We start from the raw sequence: 23,904 nt of genomic DNA on the forward strand, positions 1-23,904 counted from the left end.
ACGATATCCCTAGAGAGACCTGCAAGGCTTGTGTGTACGGCATCGCCCGTGCCGTCGTCAAATAATATATAAAAGTACAATTACGGAAATCTTACTCCGCAAAATCATTTTAAGAAATAAGGACTCTTGCGTTCATACAATAAGGTGTAATTCAGAACGGACAGCTTTACTACCCTACATTTTTATTCACCTAGAAGTTGCCTCTCTTTCTAATGCGTGACTCTTAGACGAAATTAGAAAAGAAAACAAAAGAAAAAAAGAGAAAAAGTTTATTCATGACGATAGTACAATAAAACATAAAACAAAATTGAGAAATATTGTTTTCTATACGTCACAAAGTGGTCCCAACTCAGCATATTTGCTGGTTTGAAAACCAGCGCTGGTCTTCCGTTGGGCCATTTGGTGACGTCGCCTTAAAAGAAAATTATTATATAGTAACTAATGCGAAGACTGAGTAAACAATTTGAGTTGTCAATTTCTGATGTTTCTAAGTTGACAACTCTGTTAAATGTCAATCTGAGTTCGAAACATAAAAGTAATAATATGTGATCACAGATCAGTTTACAATTTACATTATTTATTCATTATTGTTTGTTTTTGAGTGAAACAAAAAGAATATACATAAAAATATTAACTAATTTAAAGTAACCAGTTATATATAACTAAAAGCGACTTAAGTACTGTACCTATGTTTTATGAGTGGTAGTGCCATGTTGGGTCCTCACGGACACAACCGAATTGGGCCGGCACGCCCGGATACCACTCCCCCACTCGAAACCGGCGTGAAATAGCGGCTATGCCGCTGTGTTTCGTCCGGTGAGTGGGGTATCCGGAGGCCTACACCCTCCCCCCTCCCAAAATACAAATGGCAGCACAGACTAAAACAAGACTACTCCAGGACGGTACCAGGCTATGCAGCCCTGGAGAATCCGTCCCTGGGCGTCCGCAATTAGGGCCTGTACCTAACAGTGGTTGCCCAGGCTGCTCCGCGTATTCTGGAGGGGGCAAATCTGCGCTGACTCGGGGCAGACAGAGCAGGAGGCTCAAACCACCCTCCTCCACACTCGCCGTGGACTTTTGCAACATCAGGGGGCTTCGCTCAAATTTAAATGCCGTCCACTTTCACCTGGAGACGGCGAAGCCGGCCCTGCTCTTTTAACCGAGACACAGATATCCTCCCTGGCTGATTCATCTTACCTTTCCTACCCGGGGTATAATTTGGAACACTCCTTTATACCACGGGCTGGCGTGTGCGTTTACGTCAGGGAGGATGTCTGTTCTCGACGCCTGAGTTTTCTTGAAGGGCAGGACCTATCCATCATCTGGCTGCGTGTAGACTGCGATGACCATCCGCGAATCTACGCATGCCTGTATAGGTCCCATAGCGGTAACGCAGAGACTGACCGGCTCCTGGAACACATCCAAATAGCTACAGATACCGTGTTGGAGCAGATCCCCACTGCAGAGATCGTGTTTCTTGGCGATTTTAACGCCCACCACGCCGAATGGCTAGGCTCACGTACCACCGATCATGCAGGGAGATCTGTTCACGACTTCGCCTTAGCATATGGCAATAACCAGTTGCGTCAACTGGTTATTGCGCCAACGCGAATCCCAGATGTGCAAGATCATACACCTTCACTGTTGGACCTTCTGTTGACCTCACATCCGGACGGCTACCTAGTTTCCATTGACCCTCCTCTGGGATCGTCGGACCACTGCCTGATCCGGAGCACCGTGCCGATCACCCGCCCAACACGGCCCCGCTCCTTACGGCCCTCCTCCCTCTTCGCGTCCAACTCGACTCTGGATGACCAAGGTGCACCACCACCGCATATTCCACGGTGCGATTAATATATGCCGGAGGTAAAAATCCGGCATGGTGCCGTGCTTAAGGCGCTTCTCACCTTGGACATTCACAAATCGAGCGGGCCCGATGGCATTCCCCCGATAGTGCGACGGACATGTGCTCCGGTACTGGTGCCGGTCCTTACCCGTCTTTTCCGGATCTCCTACTCATCAGGCGTAGTCCCGAAATTATGGAAGGCGGCTTTAGTGCACCCGGTCCCTAAGAAAGGTATACGCTCAGATCCATCCAACTACCGCCCCATTGCCATTACCTCAATTTTCTCCAAAGTAATGGAGTCGATCATCAACCGCCAGCTCTTGGGATACCTAGAGGGGCACCAGCTGATCAGCGACTGCCAGTACGGTTGAGTCGAAGGGAGAGGCGTTGGCGGTGAGTTTGGACATAGCGAAGGCCTTTGATCGGGTGTGGCATAAAGCGCTTATAGCGAAACTGCCATCCTATGGGCTACCCGAGAAGTTTTGCAAATGGGTCACTAGCTTTTTGGCTGATCGGAGCATCAAGGTTTTTATCAACGGTGCATGCTCCGACTTAAAACCATAAACTTTAAAGGCCGGCAACGCTCCTGTGATTCCTCTGGTGTTGAAAGAGATAGTGGGCGGCGGTGATCACTTAACAACAGGTGACCCGTATGCTCGTTTGTCCTCCTATTCCATAAAAAAAAACTCTGGTGTCCCGCAAGGCTGTGTGCTATCCCCTACGCTGTTTCTTCTGGATATCAATGATATGCTGAAAATCGGCAATATTCATTGCTATGCAGACGACAGCACGGGGTATGCTTCCTACACCGGCCGTGCCAACATGTCCCGGGATGGCGTCGACGAGAACCGGATCAAACTTGTGTCTGAAATCGAGACTATGCTTTGCAAAGTCTCGGAATGGGGCCGACAAAATTTAGTCCAATTCAACCCCAAGAAGACACAAGTTTGTGCGTTCACCACTAAAAAGTCTCCCTTTGTCGTATCCCCTCGATTCGAGATCACTCCTCTAACTGCCACAGCCTGTATTGGCATACTTGGCGTCGATATATCGAGCGACGTTCAGTTCCGTGGTCACTTGGAAGAGAAGGCCAAACTGGCCTCTAAAAAGCTTGGTGTACTCAGTAAGGCGAGACAGTACTTCACTAAAAGCCACCGCCTGCAACTTTATAAGGCGCAAATTCGGCCTCACATGGAGTACTGTTCTCACCTCTGGGCGGGTGCTCCCCAGTACCAGCTTCTTCCATTTGACCGCATACAACGAAGAGCGGCTCGAATCATCGACGATCAAGTCATCTCCGATCGGCTTGATTCTCTAGCATTGCGTAGAGATGTGGGTTCTCTCTGCATCTTCTACCGCATTTATAACGGGGAGTGCTCAGAGGAGCTGTTCGGTTTGATTCCAGCGGCCGAATTCCACCATCGGACATTACGTGCAAAGTACCATCCGCATCACGTAGACGTCTGGCATTCCACAACCGCGCGTTTTGTTCGAAATTTCTTGCCTCGCACAGCCACTTTGTGGAATCAACTACCGGCAGCGGTCTTCCCGAACAGATACGACTTAGGGACCTTCAAGAAAAAAGCATACTCCCACCTTAAAGGCCGGCAACGCATTTCTTGACACACCTGTTGTTGCGGATGTCCATGGGCGGTTGCCTCACCTCTCCCCATCCCGTGAGCCTCTTGCCCCCTCTCATATAAAAAAAAAACCTACTCATAATTGCACTACTTAAATATGGGTTAATGTTTTAATATTATATTATAATGGTTAAATTAGGGTTAATGCCTGTTATTATTAGTCTATTATAATATGATAGATAGGATGCTATCTGGTCCGGTGGCGTAGCGTGCCTTGGCGGGGCCCGTAAAAAAATTGCTTGCGGGACCTTATGAAGGGTGAAGATTTCTCACAATAGAAAAAAAATGTTTGCATAAAATTAAAAGAAATATTTATTTATTATAATTATCTATCAGTCACTTATTATATATCTTTTCTTCAACAAGCATGTTTTTATTGATTTTTGCTTACGGGGCTTGCTTTTTATTATACGGGGCCCTCGTATTATTATAATGTATTATAATTGATACTGCAGATTCGGCGGTAGTTACACCCCTGATCTGGTCCTATAGAACTACTAGACTTAAGTTTGTTGATACCATAAAAAAGATGTTGACATAATAATTACGGTTGCAGCTTATAATATATACTGCTACTCCAGAGAAGGGTTCTGAACCCTGATATGTGATTAAATGGCTGAAAATCTCCTTTGGTACGCAGTGTGGTGATAAAACGCCAGAATTAACTTGGACTATCCTTTATTTTATTCTGCTCAAGTTGGTTTTTGTAGACCAACAGTATTCTACACTTTAATGAAGCCCTTATGTCTGCGAATTGCTTATAGGTATCTTCAGACTTATTTCGTAGCTGTGAAGTACAGTAAGTAACTGTGAAGTCTAAGATTCTGCTTTACGTCCTGAATAATGTCTGGCATGAACCAGACAGGGAAGCATGGGTCTTTAAAATACATACGACGTTTCTTGGGCATACATGCATCAAACAGCTCATATAGGATGTTATAGAAAAACTGTACTGCATTGGGGAGTAATTCGTTTGAAAGTCTCGGTACCATGAGACACAGGAGAGCAAATGATACAGTTTTACATAGTCCCACTTACTTAGACCAACCAAAAGTAAAAGAGAATAGATTTAACAAATTAAAAAAAACACCCAAATTTCAATATAGAAGTCGCTCTAAAATTATCTAATACCTGCAATCCAATAATCTCTAAATTAAAACCCACAACTACACATACCAAAAAAGAAGAGGACACTGTCAGTAAATTTTGCCAAAAACCATCTGTCTATACCAAATACCATCTCCGAGGCGCTAAACTTCATAATGACAACTACCTATGATAAATACTATCTTTTTTTTGGGATTTTATGACCTGGTAAACTCATTTCATCTGCAGTCCCCCTGAACAAAGAGAATTTAAACACAACGTTCAAGAGACGGGAGTGCCATACAAAATAATGAGAAATGTCGCTTGTATTGTATTGCACTAAATCTTGATACCAACATAATTAACTAATGACGTAATATCAGAGCTGCCAATATAATAAATATATAGGGTTGGGATCAATACATAATTTTTATCGATAATTGACTAATATTTTTATATATATAAATTAATATAAATAATGTCTAATTTTAAGATTCTCTTTTGTAAATTTTAATATTGACCTAAGCAAAGACTTTGTAGTTTAAACTAAGGGATACTTTTTAGTTATCTCAAAGAAAACAACAAGTAACATAATTAATATTTTATTAATAGTTTTGTTTTGAGTTGTAGTTTCGGTTTAGACAGTCTTTGATATTCGTTTTTAGATGTTGCAATAAAGTCGTAGGCGAGGGTCCTGAATCTGAAATTACCTAGTTAATATAAACCCTAATTTTTAGGCTTTAATTTTTTTTTGCACATCATAACCACAATATAATATAATAAAAAGGATTTCAAAGGTAATAAACTTATTAATCAAAAATATAGATACTATAAAAATGAAATAAATAAAAATAAATTTAATAATTTTAAATAAAATATCGACAATGGATAAAAAAGTGTTAAATACTACAGATAGATTATAATATTATAATTTTTATTCTAGATGAATTAAATCAATACTCTATCACTTTTAATCACTTTAAGCATTCTTTATTAGCTTATTATTTGTTAATAAATGCTTACCTTTCTTTATCCAAAAATAATTCAGCCATGAAAATTCTCTTCCTCCCATCTGACCAGCCAGATTTTAAACCACATATTTTACACATTTTTAATTACATGGTATAGCTTCGAAAGTCTTACGCATTTATTACACGAATAAAGTATAAGAAAACGAAAATTCGTAACAAAAATTGTTAACAGTCACTTTTATTTTGAATGAATAACATGTCACATGACATGATTAAAAGAGTTTTATTTAAATGTGTAACACTCGCGTTAGTCAAAGAAAATACTGTATATGTAGTGAGGTTACCGAGTACAGTTATTGACAGTTTTTGGTCACATAAGGACTCAATGATATTAATAAATAATTCCAATGTATGTATATTGCAATGTAATAAAAATAAAATCCATTAAGTCATAAAAATTTATTTCCTTTTGCCACCCTTCTTTGGCGCCTGTGGCTTCCCAAACGTCTTTCCTTTCGGCTTATTCATTCCCTTGACTGGCTTGCCCTTACCTTTTGGCAAGGGTTTGCCTTTTTGGACTCTATTCGCATCGTAACGCAACCGTTTCGCAGACGATTTGGATGTATCTGTGAGATCAGATGCAAAATTGGTTTGTTTCTTTTTGGGTTTGCCAGCTCTGTGTCGACCTTGGGTCGGCCTTTCATCGTCGTCTTCAACCGCACGTATTCTGCGCTGCTTCTTGTTGCGTTTAGCCACTCTGGATTGAAGTAGTGCAACCTGTTGAAATTATATAAACATATTAGGCGATTGATAGCAGCATGACATGAATGAAGACAACATGAATTATGAATCGAAAATTAATAAAATATATACAACGAGTGACAAAATTCTCTTATTTCAACGCCATTTACCATTATTATTCAATTAATCGTTATACAAATAAATACTTTAGAACCGACAGACGTTGTTCTGTACATAATAAATAAATAACTGTTTTTTATGAATTTCTCAATAATATTTCATAAAGTCAAGAATTATTTCGTAAAATATGCCCCCTGTTGTTATAATGAAATTGTTTCACAGCAGAACTGTTAACCCGTGTGTTAATAAGTTCTCTCATAGAAAATCTGTCCATACAAAACAAATATTGGAAATAAAAATAATTATGGCTTTCAAATCGAAATAAAAACAATCCTATCTCTAAATTTGGACTAAAATGTACCCCATGAAGTAATCCCCATTAAAATCCGTTCATTAGTTTAGGAGTTCACTAGAAACACACATCAGACACTCGATTTATATATATTAAGATATGAGTACAAGAAATCTAACTTAAAATATACTTATACATATTAAGTACTTTATAAATGAAACATTAATAATTTATAGTCACACATTTGAAACTATTTTTCGTGTGAAGTACCTACTGCTAAACGTTTCATGTGATCTTAATGCTTAACATAACATTGTGGAAGATTTATTAGTTTACCAATCTGGCAGAACTCACTTTCTCCATCTCTCTTCTCACTCTCTCCTCCGCAGTATCTTTAGGTTTATACTTTGTGGCTTTATTTTTCTTCTTCGGCGTTTCATCATCAGAATCATCGTTGTGTTTGCGTTTCTTACCCTTGCCTTTTTGGGGGTTATCTGTTAAAATTATAATGTGTAGATTATATTTTTTTTATGACAAAAAGGGACAAGACAAGCAGGACGTTCAGCTGATGGTAATTGATACACCCCCACCCATTACAATACAGTGCCGCTCAGGATTCTTGAAACATCCAAAACACTCTGAGTGGCACTACAATTGCGCTAGTCTTCTAGACATATGATGTTTAGTCTCGTTTACCCAGTAATTTCACTAGCTACTAGCACTAGTTTACACATTACTGCTTCACGGCAGAAATAGGCGCCGTTGTGGTATCCATAATCTAGTCGGCATCCTGTGCAAAGTGGGAGGCTCTCCCACTGATAAAATGTGTATACCAGTTGGAGACTTCTTTGTTCAGGATGCCGACTAGTTGGGAATGACAGACTAAATTTAATGATAAAGACCAGAATAATAATTAATTAAAATGAGTTACTGTTGGTATATAAAATAAAAAAAGACAGTGGTGCTGCATTATTGCAAGGCGTATCACTAACCATCGGGTGGCAGAATTTCTCGACTAGTCACTTTTTCTCATAAAAAAATGTGAATTAATCCTTGTGTTTCTGTTATGTAATTACTAATATTAAATATATGAATATGTACACAAACAGTGAGCTCACACACTAAATGTTGATGCGGCCATTTATATGGTACATTCAGTAAATAAACTGTACCATACTGCTAATATACATAGAAATAGATTTAAAATACTACAATAATTTCTTAAATATATAACTAATAAATCATTTTGGTTGAACCAAAGTGGTCTAAAGATGTAAATTTTAGTATTGTTTAAATGTAGTTAGACCATTAAAAGAATAACTAAAGAAAGTCGTAAAGAGATAAGATATAAAACTTTCAATATCAATGGTATTGTCGTACCTTTCCCCTGGTGCACAGTAAGCGCGAGTCGTTCTTTCTCTTCTTTTTTCTCCTTTGCGGACTGGAACCACTCTCTCTGCCGCTGTGGTTCTATCCTCTTCTCTTCTTTCGATTTCAGCGCCCCTTCCAACTTCTCTGTCTGTTGCTCCATCTTCTTCAACTGCTTTTCCGCGTACTCTTCATCCAGAATTGTGGCTGAAATCATTTAAAATATTTGCGTAGGTAATATATAAGTGTACTTAAAGTTGTGTAGGTAAATTGAAATCAATCATAAATGCCACTTTAAGGTTATTTGAAACTATTACACGCCTGAAATACTCAATCGATCTTCAAGAAATTTTACAACACAGTCAGAAAAGGATATCGGTTACATTTTAAAGAGATTCTTAAGAGTCCCCAACGACTACGAGAGGAAGTTTCATATCTTCTGAAAGTATTTAAAGAAAATATATGTTTGGATTTAGCCAACACAAAGAGCGCCATAGTACCATTACGCATTAACCCCCCCATGACGCCACCACAAGCAAGATAAAAGTACCTACCTAGATGTTTTGTCTTTTTTATGAAAATAAGGGACGAGACGAGTATGACGTTCACTTGATGGTAATTGATACGCCCTGCCCAGTACAATGCAATCGTTCAGGATTCTTGAAAAACCCAAAAATTATGAGCGGCACTACAATTGCGCTCGTCCCCTTGAGATATAAAATGTTAAGTCTCATTTGCCCAGTAATCGGCTAGTTGCTACGGCGTCCTTCAGACCGAAACACAATAGTGCTTACACATTAATGCTTCACGGCAGAAATAGGCGCCGTTGTGATACCCATAATCTACCCGGCATCCTGTGCAAAGGAGCCTCCCATTCCTCCCTTTACTTACCTGAATGACAACTGGGCATACAGTACTTACTAACTTTAATAAAACAAGACACTTACATATCTCCGTTTCAAGCTTGTTCAACTTCTCCCTGTACTTGGCGACTATGTCAGGAGGCACCTGGCGTGACTTCACGGGTCGCTTCGCTCGTTTAACAATCGCCTTCACCAACACGCGCTCACCTTCCCCCGCTAGCGAAACCGACACTCCCGCGCGACCCGCTCGAGCTGTTCTACCCACCTGTAGGGATGAACTGGTTCAGGACGAGTCAGACAAGGATACTTAAGAGTACCAACTTTTTGTTGGTATTATTATTTTATTTGCGCTTATCCATTTTTATACAATACCAGCTGACCCAGCAAACGTTGTATTGCCATATAAAGTATAAAAAAAAATTCAATAATTAAAATTTTATGGGGCATAAAAAATAGATGAATATATAGTACATGATATAATAATATTGACACCCTTTTACACAAATTATCTTGCCCCAAACTAGGTAAAGCCTGTGCTATGGGTACAAGACAACGATATATTTAATACAATATACTTACTTAAACATACACAATTACATAAAAACATCCATGACTCGGAAACAAACATCCATATTCATCATATAAATGATTGCACCTACCAGGATTCGAACCAGGGACCTCAAGCTTAGTGGTCAGGGTCACTAACTATATGGGTCCAAATAAAATTTAACGACCCATATAGAATTTATCGTACTACAATAATCATTATATTCGATTGCCATCTTGCAACCCTATTGCGTATCTGTGGATGAAATAGAATAATATTAAAATCGCGATACAAAAATAGGTGTTGATGGTAGAGGGGTGAAAATTTGAAGTAGTATGAATTTTTTAATGCTAAACCATAATAAAATAGAAATAAAAAAATGTCAAAATAATATATTTAGAGGTGGACTCTTATCATGAAAAAGAAGATGTTGACCAACTTTTCTAAATTCCATATGGCTTTCATCATAGCATTATACTTTTTAAATAGGATCAATGAAGAAGAATCACTTTAACAAAAAAAAACAGAAGGCTAATTAGGAACCTCTATTTTTATAACAGATTGCCCACCTCGTGTTTATGGGTATTAAACATTTAAATTTTTTTTTGGTTGGACTAGGAGGGCAAACGAGAATATGGGTATGGTATCACCTAATGTGAAAACTATTTTACAAAGTACATAATGAACATTATTATTAAATATATTTTGAAGTAATATTTTTAGATATAAATGAATAGTTGGAAGCATATAAATCTGGATAGGAAGGCACTAGAAGTAGTGATTTAGTATTAATTGGAACGGTGTTTTTCATTATATCTTACTGCCGATACTCTTCCACAATCGGAAGCTATACCAATCATAACATAACATTTCTGCGTGGTGTGCGGATGATAACTACCACTGCTAATTGCCTTCCCATAATACAGAACCATTATTTTATTAAAATTAACATTTAATACGACTCACTCTGTGTATATAATGCTCCAGAGTAGCGGGCAGCGTGAAGTTCACGACAGTCTTGACGCCCGGGATGTCCAGACCCCTGGCAGCCACGTCGGTAGCCACCAGCACATCGACCTGCTCTTCTTTAAACCGCTTCAGGGAATCTAGACGCTGGGGTTGGTTTAGAGCACCGTGAAGTTCTGCAACCTGCATGATGGTTTAATAAAGGGGGATTCAAATTCAAATATTTTTATTCAAAATAGGATTTAAAATCACCTACTGAACATCAAAAACTACCATGCGTTCAAAATAGCGTGCCTAAGCCCTGAGAAGATCTGTTCTTTTCTTTATATATATATAGAATACAATATTACAATAAAATGCCTATTACGTACCTATGTCAAATATAATTTGAATATGAGTGAAGTGTCACCCGCAAACAATACTACCTTGTGTTTTTTTCTACAATTTTAGGTAGATCAAATTATGTAAATTAGGAAGAGGAACCGTCCACTTGTGGTACCCCCATACCGAGAGGAGTCGCATGAGATTTTTTTTGGCGTGGCTCCGAATTTATTTTTGGCGTGTTTGATCGATAGAAATTTATTAACTATACACAACTAGTACATTACTATAATATTATGTCGTATCATCAAATGTTAAGGCCCAATACTGACTTGTACGGACAAATATTCAATAGTTTAGGTTGAGTCGTTGCAATTTTCATTATGATCTAGGACATAGGTTCTCAACGTGGCTGATAACGCCCCTTTGTGGGCGTTTGAGACTTTCGGGGGGGCTGTAGAAGACCCAGAGAAAATTAAGGGACATTGAGATGGTGCAGATGGGGCGCGGGTAGATTAAAAAATATAGCCTAAAAAGGCACAAAAATACACGAAAATACTCTAGAAAAAAACATATTCTCAAAGTGGGCGGTGAGCAAAATAAGGTTGAGAAACTATGATCTAGGACATCACTTACACTCACATAAAATACAATTCATGTTACTGCCTGATAATGTAGCTTGCTATACTTACTTGAAATATTTATTTTAATCGTATAATTAGTTGTACGTAACATACCATAAATCAAATCTTTATAGATTCAGAGAGTTTCACAAATACGTAAGAAAATTTTGCGGTAATTGCGGTTTACATCATGTAGTTAGTATTTTTATTATGTTTATTATCGTTATCATGTATTTGTAGAAAGAGTATAAGGCCAGTGTGAATGAAAGTGTTGGAAGGGGTAGACCTAGGTGGACGTTGCGAGATTAAATCAGAGACGTCTTGAAAAAAGGCCAGGTCAAGAGTAGCCTAAACCGAAGAGCATGTATGAAAGGAATAATGAAAGTGGACGAAGCGAAACAAGTATGTAAGGATCGTAGCAAGTGGAAACAAGTGGTCTCTGCCTACCCCTACGGGAAAGAGGCGTGATAATATGTATGTATATGTATGTATGTATTTGTACACTTAAGTATTTTCTATCATAGTTTTTGCTTATTGAATAAATTAAAGTATATAAGGAATCATTCCTATAATGTATACGGCAGATTTACTTAAAGTGAATACCTAAAGCTAGTTATATTAATAACTAGCTGACCCGGCAAACGTTGTCTTGCAATATAAACTGTATAGATCTTTTCCTTGCTAGTTGATAATAGATGGCGCTAGTTGTATTCACAAGTAACAATCACACTTCTTTTATATTTTGTATAATTCACACTATAGTTTTATAAATTATAGCCTGTTTGTTATTCTGGTGTGTAAGCTATATTATTGTAAAGTTTCATCAAAATCTATTCAGTAGATTTTGCGTTAAAGAAGTTCAAACATACATCCAGACATACAAACTTTCACATTTATAATATTAGTAGGACTAACCTATAAATGTATTATAAATAAAAAAGGAAGTAAGCTTCCACCGCTAGACGGAGCAATGATGGGGTGCGTCCTTCTGCAGTGGACGTCCTCAATCGTACTTATTCGCTGGCTTGCGTACCAATACTCGTATTTAGGCGTGTTTCCTTAACGAAATCAGTTGTACCTGTTTGTTGTTTTTGTGTACTGTAAGATTTTTGTACTTAGTGAATTATTTTGTCAAATTAGTCACTTTTAACTTAAATTATGCTAACCACTTATATTGTAAATGTCTGTATATTCTGTACTAACGTATATTATATGTGGTGTAAATCCTTGCATATTTCCAATAACTAGAAGTAGAAACAGCGCTGCGGGTATTTAGCTACTGCGCAATGAAAATGAGCCATTAATAGTATGTATATATATAAACATTATATATACTACTAGCTGACCCAGCAAACGTTGTATTGCCGATATTAAAATCGCGATGCAAAAGTAACTGTTGATCGTAGATGGGTGAAAGTTTGAAGTTGTGTGTATTTTTTAATGCTGACTCATAATCAAACAAATTAAAAAAAAATGTCATAAATTAAAAAAAAATGTGTGGACCACCCTTAACATTTAGGGGGATGAAAAATATATGTTGCCCGATTCTCAGACCTACCCAATATGCACTTAAAATTTCATGAGAATCGGTCAAGCCGTTTCGGAGGAGTTCGGTCCCGCACACCGTGACACGAGAATTTTATATATTAGATTAATGGCTCATTATGGCACATTTTTCACAAACAATTATGGCTCAAATTCACCTATCCAACTTATTTGCAAATTATATAACAGTAAATTCCATATATTATAATTTGGATGTCTTAGTAGTAGTATACGTACAATAGCAGTAGTATTGCTTAACGTACAATAATAAATGTGGGCAACACTGTGCATACCTATAAGTTAGATATTTAAGTATTAAATATTTTAATAAATAAATAAATAATATGACCAACCTTAACACCGAGTAGTCCGAGAGCCACGTGTAGACGATGCGCCTGTCTCTTAGTCTGTACAAATATAACGGCTCGGTCGCGGAAAGTACGGCACACGAGCGCGCAAAGTATCGCCTCGCGGTCGCATTCACGCTCCTTACGAATCCTGAAAATGATTTTTTTTTTGTTTTTATGACAGTAGGACGTTCACCTGATGGTAATTGATAAGCCCTGCCCACTACAATGCAGTGCGGCTCAGGATTCTTGAAAAACCCAAAAATTTGAAGCGGCACTATAATTGCGCTCGTCACCTTGAGACATAAGGTGTTAAGTCTCGTTTGCTCGGTAATTTCACCAGCTACGGCTACACAATAAAGCTTACTACATTACTGCTTCACGGCAGAAAAAGGCGCCGTTGTGGTAACCATAACCTAGCCGGCATCATGTGCAAAGGAACCTCCCACTACGCGAACACATCTACGCGAGCGTAGACGGCTACAGGGCAAGGCAGCAGCTTGTAACTGAAACCAGACTATACTCTCTTAGCTACTTCTATAGTCCTCTATAGATAACTCACCTCACGAACTCCTGTCTCAAGTTGAAAGCGACATCTTTATTAGAGTCAAGGAACAGTTTGACCGGTTTGTTGAGTGACACTGCGGCTAGGTCTTTGACCTCATCGCTCATGGTAGCCGAGAACAGCATGGTCTGTCGCTTGGGAGAGCACTGCCGGATTATCTCCTTCATTTGCTCTGCGAAGTATTCGTCTAGCATCCTAGAATAAAATTCAGTTGAATATGTACAGTAGCGATGGGTCGTTGACGTTTTAAGCGTGAACGAAACTAGACGAGTCGATCGACTAGCTCAAATCGTAGACTGTAGTTCTTATGAAATGAAATATATCTTTATTGCACACCACAAAATAATTAAACCTGTAATGTAGTAGTTTTAGTTGAAAAGATAATAGAAGGTGGTGTTATCGATATGCATATAATTTTAACATACACATACAGTAAATAATTCCAAGAAAAGAACTAGTAATGAATTTGTTACAGTAATAAATAATAATTATGGAGCATTGTTTTGAAAGATTGGAGAGTTTGAGCCTTTCTGATTTCAGAGGGAAGAGAATTCCATAGGCTTAGGTAGTGCTTATTTTTTATTTTATGGAAAAGGAGGACAAACGAGCGAGCGGGTCACGTGGTGTTAAGTGATCACCGCCGCCCACATTCTCTTGCAACACCAGAGGAATCACAGGAAAGTTGCCGGCTGTTAAGGAAGGTGTACGCGCCTTTTTTGAAGGTAACCATGTCGTATCATCCGGAAACACCGTACAAGGAAGTTCATTCCTCAGCTTTGTAGTACGTGGAAGAAAGCTCCTTGAAAACCGCACTGTGGAGGACCGCCACACATCCAGATAGATGGTGGGGATGATATCCTAACTTGTGGCGTGTCGTGCGAACGTGGAATTCGGCGGTAGAAATCAGGTGTAACAGCTCTTCAGAACACTCCCAAACTCTTAGACAGTCTATTACGAGTTTACGTTGCGCTTGCGAGATGGAATGACCGATGCGACTGCATGGGCTCGTCGCGACCGCCGTGGTTAGAATAGACTTTATAAATTTGTAATAACCTAATGACTTTATTTGAATTTTACGTGAATTGTAAGCTAATATTATTAATTTGTAATGAATACATTAATAATCTTAGTTTACAATTTACATTCAGTTTTAAACGGACGACAAACCAACTCCTTGATTACGTCTGTCATAGTTTATGAATAACTAGTCCGTTAGAAATACGTGAACCAGTACCAGTCGATTGAACTGGATCATTCATTCAACGCCCATCGCTAATTTACAGTGAACCCCTTAAAGGGTAAAATAAGAAACATTAAAACTATTGTAGAACCTCAGTTGGAAGGTTTTAATATTGGATCACAAGTTGGTGATCACCCTACATTCTTACACTAAGATACACTTCATTATTACATTAAACTAAATGAATACTTCTACTTTGGTTGAGGCTAAATAATGGTGGATAAATGTTGTTCGCTCGACTTTTAATGCGATCGATTGAAAAACAAATCAAGGAAGAGTAAGTCCAAAGCTAAAAGAGAAAAGTAAAAGTTTAAGCCGAGTGGGAGAAGGCATGTATGAAACGTAATGTCGATTCAAAAGTGTGTTTTGAAGCGAGTTGGAAATTAAAATACTTTCATTTGATATGAGAGCGATCTTACCTGTCAGCTTCGTCCAACACAAGGACCTCTATAGAATGAAGCCCAAATGATGGAGTATTTCTTATGTGGTCTATCAGACGCCCCGGAGTAGCTATTACAACGTCCGGGTTCCGCCTTAAGACACTTTCCTAGAACAATAATTATAAATGTATTAAAACATTTTTAATCGCATCATAACTTTTACTTATATAATTTATATGTCATAATATTGTTATTAATGCGACGAAGGTCAAATATATTTTTATTTTGAGCTTACATTTTGAAGCCGAAGTCATCAACCGCACAGTAAGAATCACCTTTACGTAGGTGCTACTCACCTACGAATTGAACAGGTTGACGCGGCGTGGGACAAGTAGGCGTCAGTGCCTACGCTAACGCGCGGCTATAAGATTGCTTACAGGCTACTCAATTATGAACAGCTACGACGCAACGTGGGACAAGTAGGCGTCAGTGCCTACGCTAACGCCCGGCTATAAGATTGCTTACAGACTACTCAATTATGAACAGCTACGACGCAACGTGGGACAAGTAGGCGTCAGTGCCTACGCTAACGCCCGGCTATAAGATTGCTTACAGGCTACTCAATTATGAACAGCTACGACGCAACGTGGGACAAGTAGGCGTCAGTGCCTACGCTAACGCCCGGCTATAAGATTGCTTACAGACTACTCAATTATGAACAGCTACGACGCAACGTGGGACAAGTAGGCGTCAGTGCCTACGCTAACGCCCGGCTATAAGATTGCTTACAGGCTACTCAATTATGAACAGCTACGACGCAACGTGGGACAAGTAGGCGTCAGTGCCTACGCTAACGCCCGGCTATAAGATTGCTTACAGGCTACTCAATTATGAACAGCTACGACGCAACGTGGGACAAGTAGGCGTCAGTGCCTACGCTAACGCCCGGCTATAAGATTGCTTACAGGCTACTCAATTATGAACAGCTTCGACACGGCGTGGGACAAGTAAGCGTCAGTGCCTACGCTAACGGCCGGCTACAAGATTGTTTACAGACTACTCAATAATGAACAGCTACGACGCGGCGTGGGTCAAGTAGGCGTCAAAGTCTACGCTAGCGGCCGGCTACAAGATTGCTTACAGGCTACTCAATTATGAACAGCTACGACGCGGCGTGGGACAAGTAGGCGTCAGTGCCTACGCTAACGCACAGCTATAAGATTGCTTACAGGCTACTCAATTATGAACAGCTACGACGCGGCGCGGCGTGGGACAAGTAGGCGTCAGTGCCTACGCTAGCGCCCGGCTACAAGATTGCTTACAGGTTGATGAAAATTTAGGCAAATTAGGTACGTTACATCTTTTTTAATTATATTTATTATTACTATGATAACGGTTAATTAACCCTACCAGTGAGTTAATATTATGTCGCCATTGCAGCTCCACGCTGTAGGTATATAAGCAGACGCGGTGACACCTCACTGAATACGCATCATTACATTAGCCAAGCAAATGTAAATGAATAGAGCTATGTTTTTTACTACTATTTCGCAGGAAAACGTGACGTTTTTCAAAGGACATTGGTGTGAGTATCTGAGCAATAGTTAATTTACATGTAGGTACTACACGACTTTTTCGCAACAACACAATCTTCAAGATAAGTTAATGACTGCTCGGCAGTTGAATACAATGTGAAAAGTGTTGATTTATTGCTACGTATTTCCGCTGAACAACGCTTGATATAATTGTTTTCACCCGTATGTAATTACCTTTTGTGACTTGTAAATAAATTCTTTATTGCCATACAAAAACATTACAAAAATAAAATGAATAATTAGGCTACGCGATAAAAAAAGAAAAGGCTCAGCTTCATCTGACATGGAATCATGGATTTATGTTTCCATGCAGCGCTGTTTTTCAGCCGTTTCCTCCTCCCTAAGATGTTGAGTGGGAATGGATGTTATATTATGTAGACGAAATATAATATGATTATATAAAATGTAATTACCTACTAAGATCAACATCTTCGCAGAACATTGTATCTCCGTACCTATCTCTAGTTAGGTCAGCGCATAGTTCGGGAGCGGATTTTTTCGAATTACTTTAAAATAAAAATTGCAGACTAACTGAAAGATGTGACATAAAGTTAGATAGCTATTCCTCATTAATGTACCTACCTGTAAGAAAGTACAACCAAACAAGAACTAGTATTTGTGAGAAGCTTTACCTGATATTTGACGTCCAAGCCACCGACCGACAATCCAACCGACACTGATGTAAATTGCGCCAACTGCCGTGTAACTGTATGGACCTGGTACAATAAAAACAATATTTAAGACAAGTTATAGTACCAGCAAAAGGAAGGAAAAATGGTCCAAGCAGGTTACTCTCTGGTAGCTAAGAGAAGACAAACGGCTCAGAGGACGGCCACCAAAAAGATGGGAAGATGAAATATATCAGACATTGGACCAGGGTTGCTCTGTACCGGAAGTAATGGAAAGAATTGGAGGAGGTCTTTGCCAATAGGCACTTCGAAGTCGGAGATATAAGATAAATGTTTTAATTCTTTAATTGATTAATATTGTTTTTTATAAGCTAGGGTAATTGGAAACAGACTTCGAAAGAAATTAAGGCTATTTTTATTTCATTATTTAAAGTACTAGCAGAATAAACACCGGCAATTAAAGGCCGGCAACGCTCTTGTGATTCTTCTGGTGTTGCAAGAGAATGTGGGCTGCGGTGATCACTTAACACCAGGTGACCCGTACGCTCGTTTGTCCTCCTATTCCATAAAAAAACACAAAATGTTTACTGTATGTGGGTTTATCCGGCTGTATAACACCTATTTCTGCCGCAGAATAGTATTGCACTTTTACTGTTGTTGAAACGATAAAATATGCTGTATTGCTGTGTGCAATATCTTAGGAGATTTACCTGTGCACCTAACTCTCGAGTGGGCACCAACACCAGCACCCTGGTGATTCTATCCCCGACCGCCTTGTACAGCAGTCGCTCCAGTATCGGCAACATGTACGCAGCAGTTTTGCCTGTACCGGTAGCTGCGCAGGCGCATATGTCTTTACCTAAACATAGTTCGCAGATATATAAATTATTCTGTGAACCCTGCTATGTATTTATTATATTAGAGGGGGCAAGTGGATAAGTGGATCACCTTTTTTTTTCAGACGTTCGACGTTCAGTTGATGGTAGCTGATACGCCTTGCCCATTACAATGCAGTGCCGCTCAGGATTCTTCAAAAACCCAAAAACTCTGAGCGGCACTACAATTACGCTCGTCACCTTGAGACGTAAGATGTTAAGTCTCATTTGCCCAGTAATTTTACTAGCTACGTCGCCCTTCAGACCGAAACACAATGTTTGCACATTACTTTTTTTTATGAAAATAAGGGACGAGACGAGCAGGACGTAAAGCTGATGGTAATGGATACGCCCTAAAGGAATCAATTTTGAGAAAAAAATAAATGCCTTTTTTTTATGCCCTGCCCATTACAATGCAGTGCCGCTCAGGATTCTTGAAAAACCCCAAAAATTCTGAGTGGCACTACAACTGCGCTCGTCACCTTGAGACATAAGATGTTAGGTCTCATTTGCCCAGTAATTTCACTAGCAACGGCGCCGTTCATATATAAATAGGCGCCGTGGTACCCATAGTCTGGCCGGCATCCTGTGCAAAGAAGCCTCTCACTGGAAAACCTAATAGAATGTAGAAGAACCCAGCCACCGAGGGATCAGCAATACCAGAAGCCTGAGATGGGAGTATGTTCTAAGACTCGCTTGGTTTGGGAATACAGCAACCGGCAGATGAATTCATAGTGGCTGTGTGTTCAAAAGTTTATAGTGTAGAACGCGGAATACTAGAAATCAACCTGAGGGGTCAAGGTTGCATTTTATAGTAGTTATAGCCACTATACATACAATCTGTAAGTACCTTAGGGCTATGAGGTCTTGGACATTGTTTTGACAAGACTACAGGGTTAATATAATTCAAGAAAAAAATTATTACACATTTTAGCAGCCAGTAATATATTTATACACTCATTCTGACCACGAATTATATGGTTCTGAATGTACACTTTAACTCTCAGTCACTGAATGATCCAACCAATCAAAATTTACCTGTATTTCTACCCATAAGGATTATTCTCAAATGATGTGGAACAATGTCATAAACTGCCTTTACACCCGGTAGGTGCCTATACAATTATATTAGTTATTATTAATAAAATACAATAACAACTTTGGGCGTCTTAAATTAAAAATTGTCTTGAACTTACCCATTAAAGCAATAGGTATGGTAGCAGCCTGTACTGGTGTAGGGTGAACATAGTTCAGGGTCCCTATCGCCTTGAGTAAAGGTCGTGATAGGTTCATCATGTAGAATGAAGCCTGCTCATCATATGGTGGTGGATCTTCAAAGAACTCTGTGTCATATTCCACTTTAGCACCTTTGGGTTCGTCATTTTGCAATTCCTGTTTAGTTAAAAATAATAATTGCTGTATAATGTCACTGTTATACTTTGCTAAATGGGACAGAACATAGCATTCAGATCATCCCATGGAAGCAAGGGAGGAACTAGAGGAACTCTGCAAAAACATATCATTGAAGCAAGTCCAATGAATTAAAAACAATAATAAAATAAACATTGAATGACATTAATATTATAATAGGGAGTAAGCAAATCGGTCTAGACAGTTAAAGACAGAAAAAAAATACAAAAATGCTTGTCATATTAATAAAAATTAAAAAAACGTGATAAAAAAAATAAAGAAATTAAAAAAAATCAAGATGTACCCCTGGCTCGAACCTGGGACCTTCTTCACAAAAAGCATACGTGAAAACCGCTTTTCCACGGCAACTGTAATGACCGTTGCGAAATATCTATATACATCTAGTAAGTGTTAGGTTATTTTCGTTACGGAATTTCTGGATTCGGTCTCCACGCTCAAGGCCCGCGACGCTATGCAATAGCTTAAAATAAAAATTTAATATTCTGTTACAAATACCGTGTATTGTTATGAATTTAGTAGAAAGCATTTAAGAAATTACAAACTTTAATTAAAATAAATTTATTTCAAAAGTCCATACCTGTTTCAGCTTCTGTTTTTTACTCAATTTCTTTTCCTTCGTTTTGATTTCATCCTTTTTTAATTCATCATCTGATATTTCTAGCTCATCAACTTCTTGACCTTAAAATATAACTATATCTATGTACATTACATGAAAACAACTTTTCTTAGAGTCATAATCAAGCAAATATCACTACTTCACTACTAGCAACTTCTTTTTGGATTTCTACTACTATGTTACTTAAGAAGAGTTATTAGTTTTTGGCCATTCTTTCGATTGGCATCATAAAAGTAGGGGTGTTTTTTTTTTTACATTTAAGTCAGTTCGATTCCCAGACGAGGCAAGTAATTTTGAGAAAATCTTTGAATGCAGAATTACTAACTTTTAAAAATAACATAAAGTCTTCTTTCAGTAAAATATCCTATCTTCGATATTTAAGGTACTTTCCCTTCATGTCCCATAACTTTGGGACACCCAGTATATTTGGCTTGATATCTGGATTATGCATGAATATCAAAATACAAATAAATTATTATTGAACATGGTATTTTTTGATTTTACTCATTTAGAATCAAGGTATGCACAAAAATCAAGAGTTCTGTTAAATTATGAGCAACTGTATTGAAAATCAATATTAGCTATACAAATGATTTAGATCATTATGCCTCGAGCACTGTGCTGATGCCACTCAGAATCTTGGGTTTTTCAAGAATCCTGAGTGGCAATGCATTGTTAATTTCAGGATGTATCTCTTACAGTACCAAGTGAATGACTTGCTTGTCTTGTAAAAAAATTTACACTACTTGACTATGGACAATTTGGAAAACTATACCTATATATAAATATATATTACCTATATATAATTTATAAGGTGGTATAAGCCAAAATTAATTTAACTTCTACATTTAATACAAGTGTTCCTTATTATATTTATAACCTTAATGTAACATACCTTCATCTTCAGAGTCAGTGCCAACATCAGCATCATTGACCAGAACATGGGCCCTCCGTTTTGCTATCTTCTCATCTAGCGTCTGCTTGACATTTCTTTTTATATACTTTTGCAAATCATCCCAGGTGTCCTAAAAGTTTATGAACATGAGTTTAAGCTATAACCAGTAACATTCTTTACCCTTATCTGTATCTGTAAATCTGTCTTTATAATTAGAATTGTGTTTGCTTTTTAAATGACATTAGCGAAAATTAGCCACTTAGAAGTGTGCGCCCGCCTATTATATATCGACACCGAGACATCGCCGCCGATCTGTGCATGCTTGGATAGTTAGTCTTGAACTAGAAAAAAAAAACTTTATCTAGTGCACTTTTTGAAGTATATTTGCTCGTACCCTGGGCCCGAGCCTTAAGTACATATATAGTACACAAGTACAAATTTTGAAATAATAGGACAGGGAAAATTTAGTGAATGTAAAGAAAATTTTTGATACATCTAATATATAAAAGTCTCGTGTCATGGTGTGCGGGACCGAACTCTTCCGAAACAGCTTGATTGATTCTCATGAAATTTCGAGTGCATATTGGGTAGGTCTGAGAATCGGACAACATCTATTTTTCATCCCCCTAAATGTTAATGGTCGTCCGTAAATGGCACGAAATTTTTTTTTTTATTTTTTTGACATTTTTTTTAAATTTGTTTGATTATGAGTCAGCTTTAAAAAATATATACAACTTCAAATTTTCACCCTTCTATGATCAACAGTTTCTTTTGTATCGCGATTTTAATATCGGCAATACAACATTTGCTCGGTCAGCTAGTTTTAATATATAAAGCCACTCAGAAACTTATGCAAAAAAGGTTTCTATTTATGAAGCTGCTAATTGTAATTATTAAAAAAATATGTGATTATTTACAAGTAAAAATACCATTGTTCCAATTTCAAATAACCTAAATTGAATTATCATGTCTCATTGAAAAATGGATGTCAGCCAGGAACATTTTCGTGGGATGATACATGCAAATAAAAAATAATTGATTTACCTTATTGTATTCCTCAACTGATGAAACAAATTTAAATGTGGGGTCAAAGTCTGCTTGTCTTTTCACTTTTTGCTTTGATGGTTGATACTAAAAAATCAATAGAAAAGAGTTATTATATAAAAACACTTTAAGTTATATTTCAGCTCAACAAGATTTTTTTAAACAATTTTAATAAGATGTTTATTAGCTGCCCATTGGTTGAAATAATGTATTAGTTCCAACTAGGGTTGCAAACTGTACTCTAAATAAAGTAATATACTCTATTTTATGTGAATGAACTCTATAAACAATAACTGTAATACATGTTTTAAATTTTTTACTGACTTCTGCACAAACCAGGCCTGTTATGTGTCACATTTTAATATATAACACAAAAAACTCAACACATATAACACTTAAAATACAGATGTAAAGCATTAAAACTCGGGTGTTTTGCCACTGCTTTGCAAGGGACCAGTGTTATATATTATTTTAGATCATAATATATTTTAGTTTATAATAAATAGAAATAGTAATTTGTATATTCTCTGCACCTCTGGGCCCAACAGTCCAAGTGTCTCGACACCAAACGGCACAAAAATGTAAGACTCACTGAGACAGACATATTTGTGATGATTGCTGTATATTATTTTGTATACAACATCAAGGTCAATTTATTTTATATTATATTTGTGTTTTCTATAATTTTATAACTTTAATAAATAAAACAGACATATACCAACATTTTGTTAAGAACCTTCTTACTTATAATAGGAATAAAATCATTTGTGTTCAACATTGTTGAAGGTGTAGGTGGAGATTGCCTACCATGATCTATAAGAAATCCATTAAAGTTTTCTCTGTGTATGAAAGAAACTAAAGAAATGCAAAGCTAACCTAACAAAAGACTCTACTTGCTGTATATCACATATGAATATGAATTTTTAAACACTACAGTAACAGTGTAAGATATTACAACACATCCGAGGCCATACTGTTGAAGGTTGTAAATTTAAGAATTGGATACTCTTTACCGACCTCTACTTCTTCATCAGAATCTTCAGAAAAGTCTTCAACTTCCTCATTATCATGAATGGTTTTAATGAAACCTGGATATCCTTCAATCTCCATTATATAATCATTAGTAACTAAGAAGCTATTAAAAACTATTAATTAATCATACTATAAAAATTAAAAACAAGCACCGCGATGGAACGTAAACAGAATATCAGATAATCAAATTTCAGAGGTTAGCTTATCACTAAACAACAGAAACAAAGCTATCAAAAACACATGTTGAACTTAGATTAAATTGACACTATGTTGAGTGTTGAATTGTCACCTCGTCAGACTACAAGTACTGTGTAGGTACTCTGTGC

General features: G+C 37.8%; 1 protein-coding gene across 1 annotated transcript; it reads right to left on the minus strand.

The window, feature by feature from the left end:
• Nucleotides 1-5,987: 5,987 nt before the first annotated feature.
• LOC126969888 (probable ATP-dependent RNA helicase DDX27) lies at nt 5,988-23,805 on the minus strand. The gene is made up of 15 exons (XM_050815489.1): nt 23,564-23,805; nt 22,547-22,633; nt 21,503-21,632; nt 20,569-20,669; nt 19,757-19,952; nt 18,396-18,544; nt 17,689-17,772; nt 15,501-15,628; nt 13,839-14,036; nt 13,283-13,427; nt 10,441-10,623; nt 9,012-9,192; nt 8,077-8,271; nt 7,051-7,190; nt 5,988-6,320 (listed from the first exon to the last, which is right to left on the minus strand). The coding sequence occupies exons 1-15, from the start codon at nt 23,654-23,656 to the stop codon at nt 6,003-6,005; spliced, it is 2,328 nt and encodes a 775-aa protein (XP_050671446.1). The 5' UTR covers nt 23,657-23,805; the 3' UTR covers nt 5,988-6,002.
• Between the last annotated feature and the right edge of the window lie 99 nt (nt 23,806-23,904).

The sequence above is a fragment of the Leptidea sinapis genome, chromosome 19 (genome assembly GCF_905404315.1).
Source record: "Leptidea sinapis chromosome 19, ilLepSina1.1, whole genome shotgun sequence".
Lineage (NCBI taxonomy): Eukaryota > Metazoa > Arthropoda > Insecta > Lepidoptera > Pieridae > Leptidea > Leptidea sinapis.